At 37.0% G+C, this 24,703-nt stretch overlaps 1 protein-coding gene across 6 annotated transcripts in view; it reads right to left on the bottom strand.

The window, feature by feature from the left end:
* Positions 1-24,436, bottom strand: part of LOC132119172 (low-density lipoprotein receptor-related protein 1-like) — a 182,483-nt gene extending 158,047 nt beyond the window's left edge. For all 6 annotated transcript variants that reach the window (XM_059528940.1, XM_059528944.1, XM_059528941.1 and 3 more), the window contains exon 1: positions 24,002-24,436. In XM_059528940.1, coding sequence (XP_059384923.1) covers positions 24,002-24,098 — 97 coding nt within the window. In that variant the 5' untranslated portion in view covers positions 24,099-24,436. The remainder of the gene's footprint in view (positions 1-24,001) is intronic.
* Positions 24,437-24,703: the final 267 nt, after the last annotated feature.

Here is a 24,703-nt window from a genome sequence, read left to right as displayed (position 1 = left end):
GTTCACATGTACACACAAAGCCATACCTTATGGACCGCATACAACTAGAAGCCACCTTACGGGCTAATCTGCCATGCGCTAAAAAACTGTGCTTCCCAGTTAACAACACTGCAACACACACAGTTCTTGCTTAGGTGCTCTAATTAAACACAACCACAGCACCACCAAGTGGACAAAACCTTTACCATCCCCAAAATGTCTCCTACTATATATATATATATATATTAGGGATGCACCGAAATGAAAATTCTTGGCCGAAACCGAAAACCGAAAAAGAGAAAACCAAGGCCGAAAACCGAAACCGAAACATCGAAAGAAATTATGACAATTATTAGTACCATTGCATTTATTGCTATGACAGTGTACTAACTTTACTAAAATTAAGACATTGCAATTGCATAAATTAATATTAAAGTTTCAAAGATAATTACAATTACATAAATTATTAAACATAACATATACATAAAAAAAACATAAAAATACATAATTACAAATTATGCAAATATTTATTAAGCACATTGCAACAATGCACAGTATTAAAATAAAATTCAAACTAAAAATGTATCCCACTCATGTGTATATTAAATAATAATGTACAGGCCTACTGGCCTGCAGAAAGGTTTTAAAATGAACTGTTCTCTCATAAAAACAAAGTGCATTTAGATGAAGTGCATTTGAAATTTTTCTCTGTAGGACTAGAAAGTGCATTACTTATCCAGTAAAGGCAAGACTGTTATCACTTCTGGGGATGGGGACTTCAGACAGATAACCATCTAGCTGTTGAGCAGTTGAGCTTGTCATCTGCCTGACATTTGAGAAATATTTGAGAGAGTGTATTTAAATAGGGCCGGGGCATAAATAAACATTTTTATCAAATTAAAGCAGAAATCTAGCAGGAAAATGGCTACAATCTGATATTATGTAAGTGTGTATATATATATATATATATATATATATATATATATATATAATGTCACATAAATAGTAGCCTAAGAACAAAATAGCCAACATATTATTATTATTTGAGGCTCTTTCTTGCAGAATTCCACTGAACACATCAGACAACGAGGGTGCATGCCCCTCAAGACTATAGTCTTTTTTTCTCTCAGTCTCCTGCGCTTGGCGCTTCTCCGTCTCCACGCGGGTTCTCCGCATCCAGCGCGGCCTGGATCATTTCTCGTGCACGCTGCCTTATTTCCGAATCCAAGTAATGGTCTTTATAACGCGGATCAAGCACATTCGCGATGAAGTGCAGAGGATCCGAATAGATCTCAGTGAGACGTGTGCTAACAGACTCTATAAGACTGTACTTTTCTTTGTTTTCACTTCGTGGTCCGTCTTAATCTCTTTGTTAGGAGACGCTTTAGTGCTGCGAATAAAGGAATAAAGAAGAGAGAGAATGTTCTCACTGGTGTGAAGTGACTGTCGCGGGGAGCTCGTGGTCTGCGCTATGCAGGTGCACGTGCAGGTCGCGGTTTCTGTTTGCGTCATCAAAACATTTCGGTCGTATTGTTTCGGTGATAAAAGTCTATCGGCCGAAAACCGAAAACGCCATTTTCGGCCGAAAATTTTCATATATATATATATATATATATATATATACATATATATATGTATATATAATTCAAGTGTACAGTTTACTTTTATTGCATATTGAAATAAATATTTCTGAGTTCTGTATCAATCTGTGTTGTTATTTGTTTATTTTAATTTTTCTTAGGAAGATAACTGACCCTTTACTTTCCTTTGTAATAAATGTGCTTATAAACCAAGAACAAGCTATGTATGGCTGTATTTATAAACTGCTTAGTATTGACTATTAATGTTAAGACAAGGCTTTATAAAGCTTAAACTGAATATTTACTAATGAGTGCAGTTATTATAAAGTGTTACCAATGCATTTACTAATGTTAACAAATTAGACATTATTTTACAGTGTTATCAAATCCTTAAATTATTTATAAGTGTTTTGTAATGATTTTATTGACCTACAAGCATTTGTGAAAGTTCTGCTTGCATTACAGCTTAGTCTTCATCTGTGAGCTGAACAGATTTACTGTTACATCCATGAGAGTATGTAAATTCAAATAAATATCATGTCACAGGATGTCATAGGTCAGTATCAAATTACTTTGAAATTATTATTTGCAGCACAAATAAGGTTTTTTAGGATTTTTAAAAATCCCTAAAACTGTCAGAAAAGGATAAGGCCTAAGATATTTCTATGTGACTGGCTAAATTTATTTTTGTTTTTATAATACAAAAACTATGAAATTATACAAAATGTATAAAAAAGTAAATAAATATGTACACATAAAAAAGCAGCCAAGACGTGGCTGTTTTCGTTTATATTCTCCAAGCTATTATGTATTTTGAAATAATCTTGTCCGTGATGTGTTCGTTCGTATGACGAAAGGCAGAATCCTGCAGCTCGAGATATATATGTTATTGTGCCAGTCGCGCTTTCAAATAGTCTTTCACACTTAAACGGGTCACAAACACCTGCATTTAGCTTTTGTTGTGTTATAATGGGTGTATTGTGTGCATTTGTGGTAATATTTTATTTTAAAAAGCTCTTAAACAAGAATAAATTCGTTAGTTTTGAACTTGTGACACTGTACGCGCTGATCGGAGCGGTGATTTCAGATAGGCAGCTGCAAATATTTCATTTTCACACAAACAGTTCAAAAACATCTGAATTTAGCTCTTGGTGTGTTCTAATTGGTGAATTGTGTGATATCGCTTTAATATTTTATTTTTAAAAGCTATAAAACAAGAATAAACTCTGTTTTCTGGGCTCGTCATTCCACACGCTCCAGCTCAGAGCGGTGATTCATCTCTCGTATTTCTCACGTATTACTGACCACACATCAATTATCAATGAGCCCTGACCCGGTAATAATCATATATGTTGGTTTAGCTTGTCAGTGTGAATTAAATCTAAGTATTTATTTGTATTTTAACCGATTTAAAAGAGAAACTAAAGGAGAGTCTACTCCCTTTTTTAGTCCGGGAATTGCCCCTGTAGGGGCGCTATTTCTCTCAGACAATGGAAGTCTAAGCACATATACTCAAACAGAGGGACAGAGTGAGATGAGATGTCTGACAGTTTTTTTAATTGTCTGTTATCCATACAGTGTTGTAAAGTCGTGAAACTATGCATATTTCCTCAGAATGACTTTTTCATCTGTATGAAAAAAATCTTTGACGTGTTTGGAAGCTGCAATTTAAAAATACAATACAATTAATGATTCCCTTTTATGGTCATTTCAAAAAATCACCACGGCAAAACCATTCAAGCTATCCAAAACCCATTCACAATTTAAGTTCCTCAATGTTTTTTCAACATGTAGACAAAGTTTGGTGTGTCAAGTGTACTTCTCCTCTGAGCACTATGCATTAATTCACAGCAGAATTTTCCCAAAAATCCATATTCAATTCAAAATAGCCAACTTCCTGTTGGTCGTAACTGATGACTGTAAATTAGAAAGTTGTCCGTCTTGATAAGACCAATAATTTGTACTGAGTTTGGTGTCTGTAGCTAAAACTAACCCCCTTCACTTTTGACAAAAGGTGGCGCTATTGAGTGCCTCCTTCACGCCCTTTTAAAAGCTTTTGCCATTGTCTAGCTGTCACTAATACTGATATGTGTTCTGAATTTCATGAAATTCTAAGTATGTTATATGCCTCAAAATCACCTGAGAAGTATTCCAGTTTGACATGTTGCCACGGCAACAATATTTTTAGATATTGATATCCGCCCAGCAGATTTATATAGGCTTTGTTTTAACATTATTCTGATGAAGTTTGAAGCAAATTGAGTAAAAATAAGATGCTGAATTCAAAGCATTTTGAAAATGACACACTTCCTGCTGCCAGTTGGTGGCGCTATAACTTTTAAAATCAGGTAGTGTATGTGGATGCTATTAGACACGTCCTGTTTCTCATTTCTCGCCATAAATTCAACAACTCGCCACGAGCAAACCGTTTGAGATATCAAAAATCCCCTGGCAATTTTTCATCCCCAATGTCTTGAGATCATGTTGACCGAGTTTGGTGTCAATCGGCTAAAAAACCTATGACAAGTATTTCAAATTCCAGAGCATGCGCTTTTTACATAACTCTAAATAGCTGACTTCCTGTTGGGCGGAGCCTATGACATGCAATACGAAAGTTGTTCGGCACGATGAGATCTATATGTGTACTGAGTTACATATGAATATGTGCAAGTATGTGTGAGCTATACATCACCATTTCTGACTGTGATCCAGGGGGCGCCATAGAGCCCCTATGCCACGCCCGGGTCCCAGCCTCTGCAGGCTCCTAAAGGTCACAGATTCCAAAATTTGCACAAATTTTCAAGAGTTTTTGAGTATGTTAAGGACCCCAAAAGCCCCCACAACTTTGACGAAAAATATGAATACTAAACCCTAAATAGCCAACGTCCTGTTAGGCGGAGCCTATGACATGCAGTACGAAAGTTGTTTGGTTTGATGAGCTCTACATGTGTAGCGAGCTTCATGTGTCTACGTGCAAGTATGTATGATATATGGCCCTCAGTATTCCAGGGGGCGCTGTAGAGCCCCTGTGCCACGCCCGTGTATCAGTCTCTGCCCGGCCCTAATGGCCGCAGGTTCCAAGGTGTGTGCCAATTTTCAAGAGTTTTCGAGCATGTTAAGGACCCCAAAAGCCCCCGTAACATTAGAAAAAAATAAAAATAATAATAATAATTAAAGCTGCAAGCAGCGATGAACGAGCCCTTGCACCCGGGCTCACCGGCAGCGAGTGGCTTTAGTAAAAAGGTGAACGTTGAGAAATATGCATTTAAAGTCATAAATATAAGTGGAATATATTAAAGTATATTGCATATATGTGCCAATCTTCCTGTTGCCAGCAGGTGGCGCTATCATTATAATGCAATATTGGCCTTCAGATGTGTTCATGCCAGGACTCTAATCAAAATGTGAAGTTTGGGGAAGATCGAACATTTTATGCCTGAGTTACAACAACTTCTCTTGCTGTGGTGAGACTTCAAATTTTGTCATGGCGCCATGGACACACCCTTTAACAAAAACTCAAGATCTCCACAATTTAACATTGCACAGGCCTTTAGATTAGACTGACCACAAAAAATACATTTAATGTCAAAAAAATTCTGGGAGTAGTTTGTCGCAGCGTAAAACATGACACTTCCTGTTGCCAGCAGGTGGCGCTATGACTATAACTGAATATGGGCATGTAGATCTGTTAAGGGCAGAAGTCTTATCTAACATGTGAAGTTTGGGGCAGATTGGACATTGTATGTTTTAGTTACAGCAACTTCCTTTTTCATGGCGAAACATCAAAATTTGTCAAGCCGCCATGGACACGCCCTTTTACGAAACCTCAAGATCTTCACAATTTAACATCGCAAAGGCCGTTAGATTACACTGACAAAGTTTGGTGTTGATCTGAATAAATCACTAGTAGGAGTTTGTTAAAGTACAACCCCTGAAAATGGCAAAAACAAAAACAATTTTGCAGAAAAAATTCTAAATAACTGACTTCTTGTTGGGATTCGGATTTCGGACCAAGAGACTTTTTCGTAGGTATTGGTGTGTTTCATGTGTGTACCAATTTTTGTACAAGTACGTGAAACATAGCTCGAGGCGCACTCCGCTGAACGTCTATAGGTGGTGCTGTCGAGCCATTTTGCCATACCCACTTCTGAAACCCATATCAGGCATAAATTTTCGCCAGTTCTGAGGTGTGTGCAAAGTTTCATGACTTTTTGAGCATGTTTAGGCCCTCAAAAATGCGATTCATTTTGGAGAAGCGGAATAATAATAATAATAATAATAATAATAATAAACGGAGCAATTCCAAGAGGGTCCTCGCACCATCGGTGCTCGGGCCCTAATAATAATAATAAAAAATAATCCTAAGGAAAACAATAGGGCTCTCGCCCTCCAGGCTTGAGCCCTAATTAAAGCTGCAAGCAGCGATGAACGGGCCCTCGCACCCAGCTCACTGCCAACGAGTGGCTTAAGTAAAAAAGTGAACGGCGAGAAATATGCATTAGAAGTTGTAAATATAAGTGGAATATGTCAAAGTCATTTATATCTGCCAATCTTCCTGCATGATGTTTCCGATTGCCAACAGGTGGTGCTATGATTATAACTGAATACTGGCCTTTACATGTCTTCAGGCTATGACTCTTTCAAAATATCTAAAGTTTGGAGAAGATCGGACATTTTATGCCTGAGTTACAACAACTTCTATTCCCATGGCGAGATATCAAATTTTGTCACCGCGCCATGGACACACCCTTTAACAAAAACTCAAGTTTTCCACAATTTAACATTACAAAGACCTTTAGATTAGACTGACCAAAATAAAATGTTGATGTCATTAAATTTCTAGGAGTAGTTTGTTACAACATAAAACATGCCACTTCCTGTTGCCAGCAGGTGGCGCTATGGCTATAACTGAATACTGGCATTTAGATCTGTTCAGGTCAAGAGTCTTATCCAACATGTGAAGTTTGGGGCAGATTGGACATTGTATGTCGGAGTTATAGCAACTTCCTTTTTCAAGGCGAAACATCGAAATTTGTCAGCCCGCCATGGACATGCCCTATAACGAAACCTCAAGTCCTTTGCAATTTAACATAGCAAAGGCCTTTAGATTACACTGACCAAGTTTGGTGTTGATCTGAATAAATCTCTAGGAGGAGTTTGTTAAAGTACAACCCCTGAAAATGGCAAAAACAACACCAATTTTGCAGGGAAAATTCAAAATAACCAACTTCCTGTTGGGATTTGGATTTCGTACTCAGAGAGTTTTTTGTAGGTATTGGTGTGTTACATGTGTGTACTGATTTTCGTACATGTACGTGAATTGGAGCTCGAGGCGCGCTATGTTTAAAGTGTATAGGTGGTGCTATCGAGCCATTTTGCCACACCCCATGGAATATTGGCCTTCAGCTGTGTTCAGGCCAGGACTCTTATCAAACATGTAAAGTTTGGAGAAGATCAGACATTTTATGCCCGAGTTACAAATTTTATTCCCATGGCGAGACATCAAATTTTGTCACGGCGTCAAGGACACGCCCTTTATAGAAAACTCAAGATATTCACAATTCACTATCGCAAAGGCCTTTAGATTAGACTGACCAAAATAAAATGTTAATTTTAGTAAATTTCTAGGAGTAGTTCATTGCAGAGTAAAGCATTCACTTCCTGTTGCCAGCAGGTGGCGCTATGACTATAACTAAATTTGGGAATGTTGATCTGTTCAGGTCAGGAGTCTTATCAAACATGTGAAGTTTGGTGCAGATTGGACATTGTATGTCTGAGTTATAGCAACTTCATTTTTCATGGCGAATCATCAAATTCGCCAGGCCGCCACGGACACGCCCTTAAACGAAAACTCAAGATCTTCGCAATTTAACATCGCAAAGGCCTTTAGATTACACTGACAAACTTTGGTGTTGATCTGAATAAATCTCTAGGAGCAGTTCGTTAAAGTACAAGCCCTGAAAGTGGCAAAAATGACTAAATTTTTGCTGAGGAAAAAAATAATAACTGACTTCCTGTTGGGATTTGGATTTCCTACCAAGAGACTTTTTTGTAGATATTCATGTGTTACATGTGTGTACTGATTTTCATACATGTACATGAAACGGAGCTCGAGGCGCGCTATGTTAAAAGTGTATAGGTGGCGCTATCGAGCCATTTTGCCACACCCAATGGAATTTTGGCCTTCAGCTGTGTTCAGGCCAGGACTCTTATCAAACATGTGAAGTTCGGGGAAGATCAGACATTTTATGCCTGAGTTACAAATTTTATTCCCATGGCGAGACATCAAATTTTGTCACGGCGCCAAAGACACGCCCTTTATCGAAAACTCAAGATATTCACAATTCACTATCGCAAAGGCCATTAGATTAGACTGACCAAAATAAAACGTTAATTTTATTAAATTTCTAGGAGTAGTTCATTGCAGCGTAAAACATTCACTTCCTGTTGCCAGCAGGTGGCGCTATGACTATAACTAAATTTGGGAATGTTGATCTGTTCAGGTCAGGAGTCTTATCAAACATGTGAAGTTTGGTGCAGATTGTACATTGTATGTCTGAGTTAAAGCAACTTCATTTTTCATGGCGAATCATCAAAATTCGCCAGGCCGCCACGGACACGCCTTAAAACAAAACTCAAGATCTTCGCAATTTAACATCGCAAAGGCCTTTAGATTACACTGACAAACTTTGGTGTTGATCTGAATAAATCTCTAGGAGGAGTTCGTTAAAGTACAAGCCCTGAAAATGGCAAAAATGACAAAATTTTTGCTGAGAAAAAAAATAATTGACTTCGTGTTGGGATTTGGATTTTGTACCAGGAGACTTTTTTGTAGACATTGGTGTGTTACATGTGTGTACCGATTTTCGTACAAGTACGTGAAACGTAGCTCAAGATGCACTTCGTTGAAAATTTATAGGTGGCGCTGTCGAGCCATTTTGCCACACCTTCCTTAGCAAACCATATCATACCTAATCTTTTGCCAGTTCTGACGTGTGTGCCAAGTTTCATGACTTTTCGAGAAAGTTTCAGAAAAAAAAAGAATAATAATAAACGGAGCAGAAACAAGAGGGTCCTCGCACCATCGGTGCTCGGGCCCTAATAATAAACGGAACAGAAACAAGAGGGTCCTTGCACCATCGGTGTTTGAGCCCTAATAATAATAAACTAAACAGAAACGAGGATCCTCGCACCATCGGTGCTCGGGCCCTAATAATAAACGGAGCAGATACAAAAGGGTCCTCACACCTTTGGTACTCGGGCCCTAATTAAAGCTGCAAGCAGCGGTGAACTGTCCCTCGCACCCTGGCTCACCGGCAGCGAGTGGCTTTAGTAAATAGGTGAACGGTGAGAAATATGCATTTAAACTCATAAATATAAGTAGAATTTATCAATGTTTATTTCATATATATGTGCCAATCTTCCTGTTGCCAGTAGGTGGCGCTATCACTATAATGGAAAATTGGCCTTCAGATGTGTTCAGGGCAGGACTCTTATCGAACATGTGAAGATTGGGGAAGATTGAACATTTTATGCCTGAGTTACAACAACTTCTCTTGCTTTGGCGTGACATCAAATTTTGTCATGGAGTTATTGACACGCCCTTTAACAAAAACTCAAGATCTCCACAATTTCACATTGTTCGGGCCTTTAGATTAGACAGACCACAAAAAATACATTAATGTCAAAATATTTCTAAGAGTAGTTTGTCGCAGTGTAAAACATGTCACTTCCTGTTGTCAGCAGGTGGCGCTATGACTATAACTGAATATGGGCTTGTAGATCTGTTAAGGGCAGAAGTCTTATCTAACATGTGAAGTTTGGGGCAGTTACAGCAACTTCCTTTTTCATGGCGAAACATCAAACTTTGTCAGGTCGCCACGGACACGCCCTTTAACGAAACCTCAGGATCTTCGAAATTTAACATCGCAAAGGCCTTTAGATTTAACTGACAAACTTTGGTGTTGATCTGAATAAATCTGTAGGAGGAGTTCATTAAAGTACAACCCCTGAAAATGGCAAAAAAGACTGAATTTTTGCTCAGAAAATTCTAAATAACCGACTTCCTGTTGGGATTCGGATTTCGTACCAAGCGACTTTTTCGTAGGTATTGGTGTGTTACACGTGTGTACTGATTTTCATACATGTACGTGAAACATAGCTCGAGGCACACTCCGTTGAAAGGGTATAGGTGGCGCTATCAAGTCATTTTGACACACCCAATGGAATATTGGCCTTCACATCTGTTCATGCCAGGACTCTTATCAAACATGTGAAGTTTATGCAAGATCGGATATTTTATGCCTGAGTCATAACATCTTTTATTCCCAGACTTTGAATTTTGTCACTGCGCCATGGGCCCTTAACGAAAACTCAAGATCTTTACAATTTAACATTGCATAGACCTTTAGATTAGACTGACCATAAAAAAATTTCTAGGAGTAGTCTGTCAAAGCGTAAAATATGTAACTTCCAGTTGCCTATAGGTGGCGCTATGAGTATAACTGAATATGGGCATGTAAATATGTTCTGGTCAGGAGTCTTATTAAACATGTGAAGTTTTGGGCAGATTGGACATTGTATGTCTGAGTTATAGCAACTTAATTTTTCATGGCGAATCATCGAAATTCGCACAGACACGCCCTTAAACGAAAACTCAAAATCTTCGCAATTTAACATCGAAAAGGCCTTTAGATTAGGCATACCAAATTTGGTGTTGATCTGAATGAATCTCTAGGAGGAGTTCGCTAAAATACAACGCATGGAAATGACAAAAATGACACAAAATTTGCTCATAAAATTAAAAATAACCGACTTCCTGTTGGGTTTCGGATTTTGCTCCAAGAGACTTTTTTGTAGGTATTGGAGAGTTAAATAAAAATAAATCAAATAAATAATTTTATTATTATTTTATTTTATTATTATTGTTATTTTATTATTTTGTTATTTTATTATTTTTATATTATTATTTTATTAATTTTATTTGTTGGAGAGTTACATGTGTATACCGATTTTCATACATGTACGTGAAACGTAGCTGGAGGCGCACACCGTTGAACGTGTATAGGTAGCACTGTTGAGCCATTTTGCCACACCGACTTCTGAAACCCATATCAGACGTAAATTTTCGCCAGTTCTGAGGTGTGTGCAAAGTTTCATGACTTGACGAGCATGTTTAGGCCCTCAAAAATGCGATTAATTTTGGAGAAGAATAATAATAATAATAACAATAATAAACTGAGCAATTCCAAGAGGGTCCTCACACCATCGGTGCTCAGGCCCTAATAATAATAAACGGAACAGAAACAAGAGGGTCCTCACACCTTCGGTGCTCGGGCCCTAATAAACGGAGCAGATACAATAGGGTCCTCGCACCTTCCGTGCTCGGGCCCTAATAAAAACTAAGCAGATACAAGAGGGTCCTCGCACCATCGGTGCTCGGGCGCTAATTAGTTGGTCTGGTTCAAGGTTCAGTACTCTTTATTGAAGAAATGTCTGAAATGCCTAATGGAGAAATTGAATAGAAAAAGTATTTCCAGAAGCCAAGCCACTGGAAAAGAGGCAGTCTGTGTTGAGCTGTTTCCCGCTCTTCTCCTGACTGTATGCGTTTAGAGTCAGACCTGCGTGCTTCCACACATCCAGGTCAGTGTTCCCACACCAGTGCTAGTGATGCATCGAGTGTAGACGCCATCAAAGGACATCTTGTTCTGGTTTGGCTGCATAAGGAGCAAAAAATTTGACCACTTTTCATTGGTTGTTTATTTGGAATCAAGTGTGAATTCATTCCAGACCACCTTCTCAAAAGCTCTTTATAAACCTCCAGTCTGCTATCTGCTATTCCTCCACAACACTGAGGTTCCCTTCTGCAGGAAACTCGAAAGACGTTCAGTGAGATTATATTCTACAAACCCGATTCCAAAAACGTTGGGACACTGTACAAATTGTGAGTAAAAAAAGGAATGAAATAATTTACAAATCTCATAAACTTATACTTTTTTATTAAACTTATACTTATTTAAACATATACTTATTTATTTGCAATAGAATATAGATAACATATCAAATGTTGAAAGTGAGACATTTTGAAATGTCATGCCAAATATTGGCTCATTTTGGATTCCATGAGAGCTACACATTCCAAAAAAGTTGGGACAGGTAGCAATAAGAGGCCGGAAAAGTTAAATGTACATATAAGGAACAGCTGGAGGAGCTGTTTGCAATTTACTAGGTCAATTGGCAACATGAGTTTGAAGTTATCATCATCTACAGTGCATAATATCATCCAAAGATTCAGAGAATCTGGAACAATCTCTGTGCGTAAGGGTCAAGGCTTTAAGTTCTTTTGGAAAACTGGGACGCCATGTCATCTGGACTAAAGAGGACAAGGACAACCCAAGTTGTTCTCAGCGCTCAGTTCAGAAGCCTGCATCTCTGATGGTTTGGGGTTGCATGAGTGTGTGTGGCATGGGCAGCTTACACATTTGGAAAGGCACCACCAATGCTGAAAGGTATATCCAAGTTCTAGAACAACATATGCTCCCATCCAGACCATTCACCCATAGAAAAGATTTGGCACATCACAAAGAGGAAGATGCGACAAAGAAGACCTAAGACAGTTGAGCAGCTAGAAGCCTGTATTAGACAAGAATGGGACAGCATTCCTATTCCTAAATTTGAGCAACTTGTCTCCTCAGTCCCCAGACGTTTGCAGACTGTTATAAAAAAAGAGGGGATGCCACACAGTGGTAAACATGGCCTTGTCCTTTTTTTGAGATGTGTTGATGCCATGAAATTTAAAATCAACTTATCTTTCCCTTAAAATTATAAATTTTCTCGGTTTAAACATTTGATATGTCATCTATGTTGTATTCTGAATAAAATATTGAAATTTGAAACTTCCACATCATTGCATTCTGTTTTTATTCACAATTTGTACAGTGTCCCAACTTTTTTGGAATCGGGTTTGTACATTATAACATATGCACTGTAAAAAATAAATAATAAGAATAATAATAATATTTTGTTGTTGTTGAAGACAGTTCTAAATACAGCAAATATAACTGGAATAAATTTTACAAGAAAATACCATTTCAGTCTTTCTACTTCAAAATTTTACATTCAATTGGCTCCCTGTTATTTGCAATATTTTTTTTTAAATTACTAACATTTGTTTAAATACCAAATTAGACTTACAGACAGCTTTTTGATTAAAACACATTAATTTAAAACATTGCATTAGCATATCTCCAATTAGCTTAATTGATTTGCTGCCAAAAAAAAAGAAAAAGAAAATTGGTGTAGAAGCAATTTTCACTCCGAAATTGTAAGTTTGACAAACAGTTAAAAAGAAACAGTAAGTAATATTAAATTAATCATGAAATTTTTAAGTAGAAAAACAGAAAATAGTATTTTCTCCCAAAACAACAACATCAACAATAACAATAATCTTTGGTTTATTTATAACTTCATGTCCTTTTTACAGTGTAGTTTGAAACTGGTGATTGTTAAAGAGTTCAAACGTCTGATTCAACTAAGGTTCTGAAATGTTTGAAAAATGTTAGTGGCAGGAAATTCAAATGAACCCACACTAGTCTGTTTCTCTTTAAGGTGAACATGCATACAGTGTTTATTTAGTTTTTATACTACATATATTTTTCTTCAATAAGCTCAACCATTGGTTCTTTCAGAGCATTCCAGGGCTGCAAAGACATGAAGGGTGTTTTTATATGGCTTTCTGACAGTGAGGAAAAAGTGCAGGCATGTACACATACAGTATTACACTACAACAAAAACTAAAGACTACTCTTGTGATCAAGGCAGTAAAAACAATAAATTCAGTTTTGCTATTATTATTCAGAATTTTGACTTTTTCAATACAATCAATGTATTTTCTGTTCTGCTGGTTAATTTTACCTTTCTTTACACATACAGTACTAACTGTGTTAGTTGAATTCTCACACTGAGGCCCTAGAGAAGTGTGCATATGCAGTGCTGAAGTGAAGTGAAGTGCAGCTGTAATGGCAGTGGAATAACTGGGAGTGTTTACATGCTGTCATAAATCAGAATCTATAACCAGAAACAGCCGTCCAACGTCCGGGGAGGAAGAGGTTAGAAGGTTTTCTGCCACACTTCACTTATATACACATCTTTAGACAGCATAACTCATTAATGGGGTTAAACAAACCCTTGTAATAATATTACTTAATTTATTTTTATAATTAATCTTCATTTTATGTATTTATGTTTTCTTTTTGTCTACAACGGGTGGGACGGGTTGTGATGGGCTCTAAATTTGCACAGTTGCTTTTTGTTTCATACTGCTCCCAAAAGAAAATGTCAATAAACTGTTGTTAACAAATAAATAAATAAATAAATAAATAAAGGTGAAAGTTGATTCATTCCAGTCTTTCATTTTCAGTATTACTGCATAACAATGTTTAATATTCTGTCAATTTGAGGGAACAACTAAATCTCCACTTGTTATTGATTAAATTTTGGGGTGAAACAAGCTAAACGTGTGGGTTTATCTATATTATGCAAGATTCATTGTCTTGATGAGAAGTATCTTATGTATTATAGATAAACCCACACTTTTAGTTTGTTTAAAGGGCCCTATTAAGCCCCTTTTTACAAGATATAATATAAGTCTCTGGTGTCCCCAAAATGTGTCTGTGAAGTTTCAGCTCAAAATAACCAACAGATCATATATTATATCATTTTGAAAATGCCTATTTTGAGTGGAAGCAGAAAAAAAAGTTGTTATCGTGCCTGTTTCTTTAAATGCAAATGAGCTGCTGCTCCCTGCCCAGATACTCTGCCAAAACAAAACAGTGGTTTGGTTTTGATTATCATGTCTTTCGCACTAAAATCATGAATTTTAAAGCCAGTAAATCAGTTTAAACTTCTGACATAGTGTTTTCTGAAAGCGGCTGACACATGGCATGTGAGCACTAAACAAATTTCTCTCTCATGTCTTATTGCACTTAAACTGTCAAATGCACTCAAAGTTATGTTAAAATCACACATGAATTACAAAAACACAGTTATGTCTGTAAATGTAAACAGCTGGGAAAGAAATTGCATGTTTCTATTAAATCTGGTTATTAATTGACAGCAGTGTATTACAGTGGTTCTTAATTCCAGTCCTGGGGACCCTCACTCTACACATTATGCCTCCCTTATTTAACAGGTCATCTGATTCAGATCATCAGCTCGTTAGAGGAAATAGCTCCATTAACTGAACTGAGTGTGTAAGACATAAAAAATGTGCAGAACTGTAATATATTGCACCCACTGCTTCCAATGCTGCTAATATGAGCCAAAGAATGAAATAAAAACAGAAAATCACTCACTACTCTTAACTGAAAAACTTCTGTAGCTTTAATAAGAAGATATTTCTTACATGAAAGCTACTTTTAAATGCTCTGGGATGAAGATAAACAGGACAGACTGTGTGCAGTTCACTCAAAGTGGGCTCCATGTGTAACGCTTTGACTCGGATAACTCAGTAAGTCCGTTAAAATGAAGAGATAGGAAGTGAGGAGTTGGTGTCTCACACATTTAATGGTTGGTACACTGCAACACGCTCTTCTCATACATGAGATATCAACTCTTCCTTGGCGTTACAAATAAAGCAAAAACAGAAGAATAACAAGCGGCAGAGCGGACTTATTATCTGTCATGGTTTTCGTTACACAGTCACGTAGTCCTTCTACGTCATCACCACACAGCGCGCCTTAAGCCAAGCAATCAGTCTCTTAAAGGGCCCACCGCAATATAACTTGATGCATGCAAAACATACAGTTTTGGCCATTACACATGCTAATACCGCAGTGTTCGTTAGCAGTAGTGGGCGGGGCCTGTAAAATGTGATGTCACTTTGTCCAGATTATGCAAACGGCTTGTTCTGAGACACTGGTTATGATTTATGAGGATTTAAAAAAAAGGAGCAGGTGGATTTTTTTTATAAATAATTTTAGGGTGGTTGTGTTCACATACTGCTAACACATTTATGTTCAAACAACATGTAAAAGTGAATTTTGCATAAAATGGGCCCTTTATACTAATTGAACTGATAACACATTAGAGGTTAAACAAGCTAAAAGTGTTGGTCTGTCAATACATTAAACCAAAAAACTCCATATAATAGCTAACAATGATATTTTGATATTGTTTTATAATTTATATTACAAATTGAATAAGAAATATGTAGCATTTGTACTTCATTAAAAAAAGAAAATAAAAAATAATTGTTTCCAGACTGAATGTTTTTTTTGTTTATTTATTTATAAGTAATAACCAATATCAGTAAAATCGCATGGATTCACTACCAATTTTTATAACACAGTAATACTGGTTTGCCGTTAAACACATTTTAAATGTTTATAAATGTATAAATAAACACATTTAATCATTGGCATGTAACCATCAAGTATTTTGTTTTTCAAGAAAACACTGGAGAAAAAAAAGTAAACACTCAAGGAAAGACTAAATTTTCTCTATTTAAATAATAATAATAATAATAATAATAACTTTCTGTATGTAATATAATTTTTTTCTTCTAATAATTGGATGACAGTCCTTCAGTATTCTGAGGTTAAAGAAACACTGGTATGTTTATATGGTAGAACTCAAGCAAAGTGTACATGAAAATACAACAGAGCTCCGTGCAAAATAAAGATTGAATTGAACAAAAATAACCATATTAAAGATAATCGAAGACATACATCATAGAAGAAACACTGCATTTTTCTTAAAGATGAGTGATGACTGGCTCGTCTGGAGTCTCTAAAGTAGGTGAACAATGAATAATACTGAGTAATAGGCTGTAGTTTGCAGATGGCATGCAACCCTTATTACAATGCGAATATAGAAAATTGGATCAGCACAAAGGAAAAGAACGATAAAGATAAGATAACGAAGGTAAGAAGTGAACAAATGGAGTGCTGGAGACTTGTGGAGGACAGCGCTGGAGAATATAACACATGCTGTCAATCAGGGCTGTGTGCAATTCAGAAATGAACTGAGAATGCCTTCTAAGTTACAGCTTAATTCCTGAATTTAAAAGGAGGTAGAAAACAAGGTGCAACTTTAATGCACATTTCTGGTCTTACTTGACGTGAGTCTTTATAATCTCGGATCAAAACTGAATAACTTATTCTTCCTCTTAAATTACTTTTGATTTCTGAAAATTATTCTCCTAATTTGAGTAACCATATTATTTACACAGCATTTTACACCTAAAAATGTGACTAAAAACATTAAAACACCTTTGTTTTAGTTATTTTTAATTAGTCTGCTGTCTTTGTTTTGTGCATGTTTTATGCTAATAATAAAACGACACCTTTTTATTTATAATTTGTCTTAAAACTAAATCGAATCGTGAAATCATTATCGTGAATCGGATTGAATCGTGAGTGGAATGAATTGTTACATCCCTATAACATTGTATCTGTTCTTAACACGTAAGTAACAAGTCCTACCACCTTATGGATACCAACACCATTCCGTTGTGTCTTATAGACTCATCTGGCAATGTTTCCATTGCTGTTTCCTAGTTAGCATAAACTAGCAACAACATACACAAGATGAGTCAGTGTTCATCTCTATGTGAAACTGCACCTGTCACAAAACATTAAGACACATTGACTATATTTAGATGAGCACAAATAATGCAATTATTTCCAATAATCAGAGTAAGAACTTAACCGCATTATGGTGTTTCAATTTCAAGAGCAAATCTCTTCACTTTCATTTGCATGCAATTCCATTATTAGTATTATTCGCTAAGCATTGTGGTTGTTATTTTTTTTACCACCATTACTCATTATAAAGACAACTGTTCACCGGTTCTTGTGTATCCGGTCTCTGACGTTTTTGTAATGACGCACCTAAAAATGTCATTTTTTCTGTGTTTTCACCCATCAATGTACTGCATTATGTTAATGTTAACATGAACTCTTGTTTCCTCGGCTCTCCAGAAATGCAATGTTTTCTTCCTTGCCATCGTTTGTAACCTGCGTATTAATGCAGGTATGTTTCATATCATTCATGTACGTCTTGAGCACATATTTTGATTAAAATCGCTGTATGCTACCTATGTTAATACGATTATGCTTGCTGTGATTATGATCTTAATCACTTTATTTAGACTGAAGTATTGCGTTAACATGAGGAAAAGTTTAATCGCAATATTGCCAAAATCTCATTAGAATCGCATTAAGAGAGTGCATGTAAACACACTCATTGTGAATATATAACATTATATAATCAGATTTTCCACATATGTGTCACCACATGTTGTTTGAAATTCTTGAGGCATCATTTGATAAATGTCTGGTTATAAATATTCCACTAAAAAGGTAAACGTTTCCAGGTAAAGTCATCACAGATTTCTTAGGTAGACGGTTTGTATTCAGTTGGTTTGTCAGTGAAGGTCCAGACTCACATGTATAATTTCCTATTCATTATTTAGACTTTCTCACCATTATGACGTATGCTGTTAACAAACTTGAAATCCACTGTATAAACAGCAGAGTCTGAAATGTCAGTTACATTAAAAGCAGTAAACTACAGGCCTACAGGCTGTCTCAAACACTCATTACAGCCTTCTGTTTAGACACCAGTCTAGTCAAGTATGACAGCTATTCACTGCCAGTGGACTTTAAACCTCAAAATGTTAGGGTTCTGTATTCAAACAATAAAGCAAACACAAAGCCAAATTAAAAATTCAACTCAAAAAGTTAAATGAAGTGAAAAACGAGTGAAAGAGATCCAGCACAATCGACAGGGAAAGAACAACCAGTAGATGTAAAGTGGATGTTTCCAAAGCAACTACTGCGTGTTTGCGTTTTCCAATCAGTGGTAATTTGAGGAATCAATACCCCCTACCACAACCCAACAGAAGTGTTGTGTCTTGTCTCAAGATAGGAAATGGCTTTTCCTCTAAGCTTTCCTCCACTCTTTCACCCCATTTTTAAAGAAAGACATTTCTTCTGTCACTCCCTCAGTCTTATCTGCTCCAACAAATAAAAATCTCAAACAGCTCAACGTTTATGGGACGCAACGACAGTCTCTCTGCATGAGCGTGTGTTCCTTCAGCTCTTGCTTCAGTGCTGTTTTCCTCCATCTCAGCCTGCTGGCGGCCGAGCGAGCGTCTGAGTAATGTGACAGCTATGGCCCTGTGAGCTCAATGTTTCCAGCCCTGCGAGCTCCAAGAACAGCTCTGTTGTCATGAACACTGGTAAAACAGTCTTCACCCTCACTAACACGTTAAAGATGGCAAACACTGTCTATGGGCTGAAATGGTCATCACAGAACTTCTGAAGTGTAGCACACCGCTTGTTTTCTTAAGGTATAACACTGCTGAAAAATATCTTAAACAGGTTTAAACAGGTTTGCCCCTTACTTTTTAGCTGGTCAAACAGGGAGACGAACTGACTGGGAGGCTAAACACTGGCTTAGCCAAGGCTAGAAGACCATCTTAAACCAAATTAGACAGGCAAACCAGCTTAGACATTTAGGCAGGATAATTCACCCAAAGTTCATCATTATTTCTCACCGTCATGTCATTCCAATCTTCTATTGCTTTCATTCTTCAGAGGAACATAAAGGAATATATTTTAAAGAATGTCTGTGCAGTAATTTTCAAATCTCTAGCAACTGGGTGGAGCAGTTTGGTTGTGAGAGACACAGGAACTGTTTGGTGTCACTGGAATCAAACCTAGCACATTGTGTCTTCATGGGCCATGTTTGAATATGTGGAAACACACATCGGAAAGTGACGTTTAGAGGGGAATAACAACTTCAGAGGATTTGGTATAAAATTCATTAGGACTATTTTGTTAACCTGTTTTAAACCTTTTAACCAAACATTTTCATAACTTAAATAAAAAAATGTAAAACAAAACCTAGTGTGGAATTCAGCTGGAAACTGTATGTTTTGGAGATTTGCAAAAATGTAAGTAGAGGCATGTTTTTCCAATGAGCCTAGATTCCATGACTGAGGAAGTAACTTTTTCTGATACTTTTACAATGTTGTGTGTGTGTACTGGTTTGGGTGGTTTATGAGGGCACTCAAGTATAATGACATGGGTTCGACACAGGTATTACAATGTGAAGGTGGATTATGAGCACACTTCCTGTTTCCCCTTAATTCAAAAGGCTTAAAAAACATACTAAATGGTTAGTTTTCTGTGAGGGATAGGTTTAGGTGTAGGGTTGGTGTTGAACAATAGAAAATAGTTTGCACAGTATAAAATAGTGTTCCTGTAGCTCAAGTGGAAGAGCATTGCGTTATGAAGCGCAAGGTTGTACACAGTACACAAGGGAACACATGATAGATAAAAATTGAAAATTGTTAGCCTAAGATACACTGTAAGTCACTTTGGATAAAAGCGTCTGCTAAATGAATAAATTAAATTTTTTTATTTTAATTTATAAAAAACCATTACGCCTATGGATAGTCTCGGAAAACCACATATATCAACATGTTTGTGTGTGTGTTTGTGTGTGTGTGTGTGTGTCCTTTTTGGAACTTGACAGTCCCTGGTTACTGCTGATGTTATTGTATGGAAAAGAGCAGTGTTAACATTCTTCAAAATTTCACATTTTTCAGTTTCTACAGAAGATAAATAGTCATACAAATTGACTTAGTGATGATCGATTTTTCATTTTCGTCTTAGCTTTAAACCTACTGTATGGAACAAACAAAGTGCCCAAATCATAAACTGAACCTAATTATCTAATTAAGATCATTAAAGCACATCATGCAACATTACCCACACTGCCAAGGGGGAGGATGGATAATTTTTTTATAGAAATGCAGTTCAGTCTTTCTCCTGTCATTTGACATCAGCTCTAAGGTCTCACATGCAACCGTCCCCAATCCATATTACTTCCTTCTTATATTTCACATTTCTGGGACTGCAAGTTTCTTTCACCAAACATCTTGTTCAAAATAATTGCATCGAGCCTAAGGGTGTGATCAATGTGTAAAGGGTGTTTAGGACAATATCCACCCTCTCCTCATGCATACCTCCAAACAAATGACCTTTCCCCATCCAGATGTGTTTCACAGTTGAGTGAAGGAGACTGAGGTTGGGGGCAGGGAACACACTCGTCTGTCTCAACATTGTTTATTTCCTCCTTTCTCTGTCTTTCCTGTGCTGTGCAGAACGTTTACGGTATAATGTCTCTTCAGTTCTTATTAAGAGTTTCCTATCAGCTCAATCTCTTGAAATGTCAAACCCTTAGGGGGTAGGTTACCTGTCAGGAAATATAAAGACATTGGCTGAACACAAAAGTGGCTTAACGGACTCAAGTAGAAGTTTGTTTAACCCAAGCACAACAGTAAAAGTGTATCGTTATCCACTCAGCTGGTCTGCTTCTCACACAAAGCAATCATATGGCATCAGAACCACTTTAGGATTTTTGTCGTCATTCATTTTATTTGTAATTGCAGGAGCATCTCCTTTTGTGATTCATGAAAGAAAAAAGTCATAAGATTGGATCTTATGTGATCCATTATAAAATTGGATCTTATTGGAGTAAATGATCCCTTTAGCCTCAATTTCAACTAAAACATACACTACAAAGTCACATTGATCAGGATAAGCAGTTCTGGAGGACTAATGTCAGTTTTTTCTGAGGAGCATATATGGCTGGATAGCCTATGTAATGGAAAAATATATATAACACTATTCAGTGAGAGCAATTGTGCTGTACACTAAATTGCTGAAATTACAGATGAAGTGCAATTTCTGCACCACTAGCATTGCAGCAAAAATAAGTATTTTTAAAAAGGCCCCTCATCTGTTAAAACTCAAACAGATAGTATTTCCCCAAACTCAGGGTTGAGCTAATGTTGGTGTTGAGCTGCTCAGGATGTTTAGACAGTGTTACAGAGTCACAGTGCTTTTACTTTTAAGAAAATGAATGGCTTTCTTATAGTTGCATATTAAGTTGAGATACAACAACCTATTTTAACATACTCCAGCTTCACCCAAGTGAAACAAATGTAACACCATATCATTTCAAAAGTAATTCAAAATGTATTATATTTATTATCTTACTGTCTATGGCTGACAGATTTTGGACCACGGGCAGAATGAGTGACAAATGATATACTGTATAGTAAAATATAATAAAATATTAGTCTGTCACTACTCAATCACTACTAATCAATTAAACTGTTCATTTGCCTGACATCTTAGGTATGCTAGTATATGGATGATACTTTTGAAAGAATTTTGGTATTTTAATTCCTTGTTGTAGAGGTTGCTTTAAGGGGGAGAAAAGAGTGTGTGTCACCTCAAAGGACCCAGAGCCAACAGCAACCTTCTGTGTACTTGTCTGACAGGGGCCCCTTAATTAACACCATTGATGAGCTTAGCCAGCCACTGAACTGAACAAGAAGTCTTTCAGCTCAGTGAGAGTGAATATTCTATACAGCGGTAAAAGCCATTGTGAGAAAACTGTGTTATTATCAGAGTACTTTTAACTGCGCTTTGCAGTCTGTTAGAAACAATTTTACAACAATTGTTAGAGCAATTTAGCATTACATATCTTGCCCACCAATGGATTTTCTGCAGTGTTTGTAATAAAAGAATGAAATAAAACTCCATCATTTAGGCCTTTTTTAATATAAACTGTTGCTATTATGGAGTCCATAATCCATAATAATGCTTCTTCCAGTGAAAAAGTCCATACCCTGTTGTCTCTCACATCAAATCCACTCAAATATTTGTTTAGAGCTCCTCTGGACTGTTTTTGGACTCCTTGATCTGTGCAGATTTCTCTCATGATTCAGACAAGAAAACTTTTTTAGTGAAAAAAAAACAATATTATGGATAGAGGACTGGTTTTAATAATGGATTTGTTTCTTACAAACACACATATTTTGGAATATGTTAACTTATGGACTGGAGTTCTGTGGATTATTGTGATGTTTTTATTAGCTGTTTGCACTCTCATTCTGACGGCACCCATTCACCGCAGAGCATCCATTGGTGAGTAAGTGATGCAATGCTACATTTCTACAAATCTGTTGAAAAAACTCATCTGCATCTGGCCTGATTTTTTTTATTTTAATTATTTATTTATTTTTGTGTGTGTGGGGGGGGGGGGTACTATACCTTTAAGGAAATATTTTAGGTTTACTCAAAATAATAAACAAAACAAAAATTCATTTCTTAAAGACAAAACAATGTAAACAAGCAGATAAATATGTATGTGAAGATAGCTATACTTTGTAGACAAACTTGTTCCTGTAAATTAATTCAATCTGCCAAAACCTCCCTTTGTTCTCAATGTCAAAATAATTAATAAACAGTGTAACTTTTGTACGTTTTGAAGAAGCAAAAAGTACTTCATCCATAGCAAGAATAATCTGTAGTATTTATCAGGAGCTTTATACAGAAACAAAGAATTCTGTGCTTTGTCCTCATTTGCATAGCTAAGTAGACAAGTATGAAGTTGTTTCCAGAGTTAGGATTTACTTGCACACAAACCAGTTCACACACACACACACACATTCATCATCAATTTATTGACTTCAGAATAGCATTTACAGCACTAAAAGCAGAAGGTACAACTTGACAAAATTCCTGTGTATCATTCTAGGTGATTCATAGTATATCCAAATCACAAATCGTGTATCTTGAAGCTCCTTTGTCTGCTCATAGCATTGTGTGTATGTAAAAATAATGTGCGAGAGACAGCAAAGCTTTCAAAGAGAAGTAAAGTTTAAAGAAGCAGCGATCCATCATGTACCTCAGTCCAAATAAGATCACCATTCCTTCCTTTCCTGTCCAAGTACATGTCATTGATGGAGAGGGCCTGTTGGACTGCAGATGTAGGCAGCTACTCAAATGATAGGGCTCTGATTCAGCATAACACATCTAATCATTCAATCTCCTTCATTAAAGGACTAGCAGGACATGACAATGTCTCCTCGGCAAAACGCACAAAAATCCAATTAGCAAAGAAGTTGTAAGCTCACAACTTCATATTTATTTATTTATTTGCATCTCCAAATGGCCTATAGCAGACATTTTGTCTGGTTTGAGATCAGTGCACATGACGTGAAAGCTGATGTGAAAAAGTTGCCTGTGTCATGTTGTATTCTGGGCATGTGCGCTGTGATGGTTCATCTACAGATTTTCAATGTATCTGCACTCCTGTGCTGGTTATGATGCGTGCGCGGGCTACTTCAGCGTAAAAACCGTTATCTAATCCATTTTGAAACCTGCCATGTACCTTTCCCATAACCTTAATTTCTAACTGGTGACATGATAGCGAACTCTGTATTAAGGCAGTTTGGGTATTGAAGGATGCTCCGTAGGCTATTGTTAAGATGTCTAAAAGCATGGCAACAATTGCTGAATTGTGGGTGTTGTATGATGATATGAAATGCCAAATGAAAAACCATCTCATATACTCACCATCTATTGCCCTTGCTGGAAGAACCTCCAAACTGTGCAAAAAACCCAAAAAGAACAATCCGACAAACAGCCTGCCAGCCGTGAAGCGCAACATCATATTTCAACAGAAAAAAAGAGCCCAGGAACAAAAGAGCAAAATAAAATGCAAAAGCAAGGTCCGATGATCCAGCAAAGCTGCAGTCTGATCACGGCTGATGCGCCTCTCCAAATGCGCACTCTGGCGCAAAAGGCTTCTTCTGGCACGCGCGATTCACGTTTTCCTTGAATGCATGGCACAACCTATGGATGATATATGTCTGATACACGGCATCAGTCACCATGGAGACAGCGCGCTTAAAGCCTTCCTTTGTTGAGGATGACAGCCAGCGCTCCCCTCAGTGCCAGTGACACATACGAGTGTGCGCCGATTCTCTCTGTTGCTGCTGGTAACACAGACTGGGCGAACTGTGTGGTCCAATCCTGAACTAGTGATGCTCGGACTCGTGAACCGGTTCACTTTTGCATCAACTGGTTCGCGAGTCGGACATTGATTTGTTCAAGAAATTCAACTGGTCTGGTAAGATCGTTTCTCGGGCCATTTAATACCGCGGAGAAATATTATATCTATCAATATTATATTCACATTTTATTAGATAATGAAATAAGAATTGCGTTGTTTGTATTTATTGTGTGTGTGTATTGACTGATTGTCATACAAATTTA

Source organism: Carassius carassius, chromosome 38, assembly GCF_963082965.1.
Source record: "Carassius carassius chromosome 38, fCarCar2.1, whole genome shotgun sequence".
Taxonomy (NCBI): Eukaryota; Metazoa; Chordata; class Actinopteri; order Cypriniformes; family Cyprinidae; genus Carassius; species Carassius carassius.
This window is presented reverse-complemented; position numbering and strand designations above follow the sequence as displayed.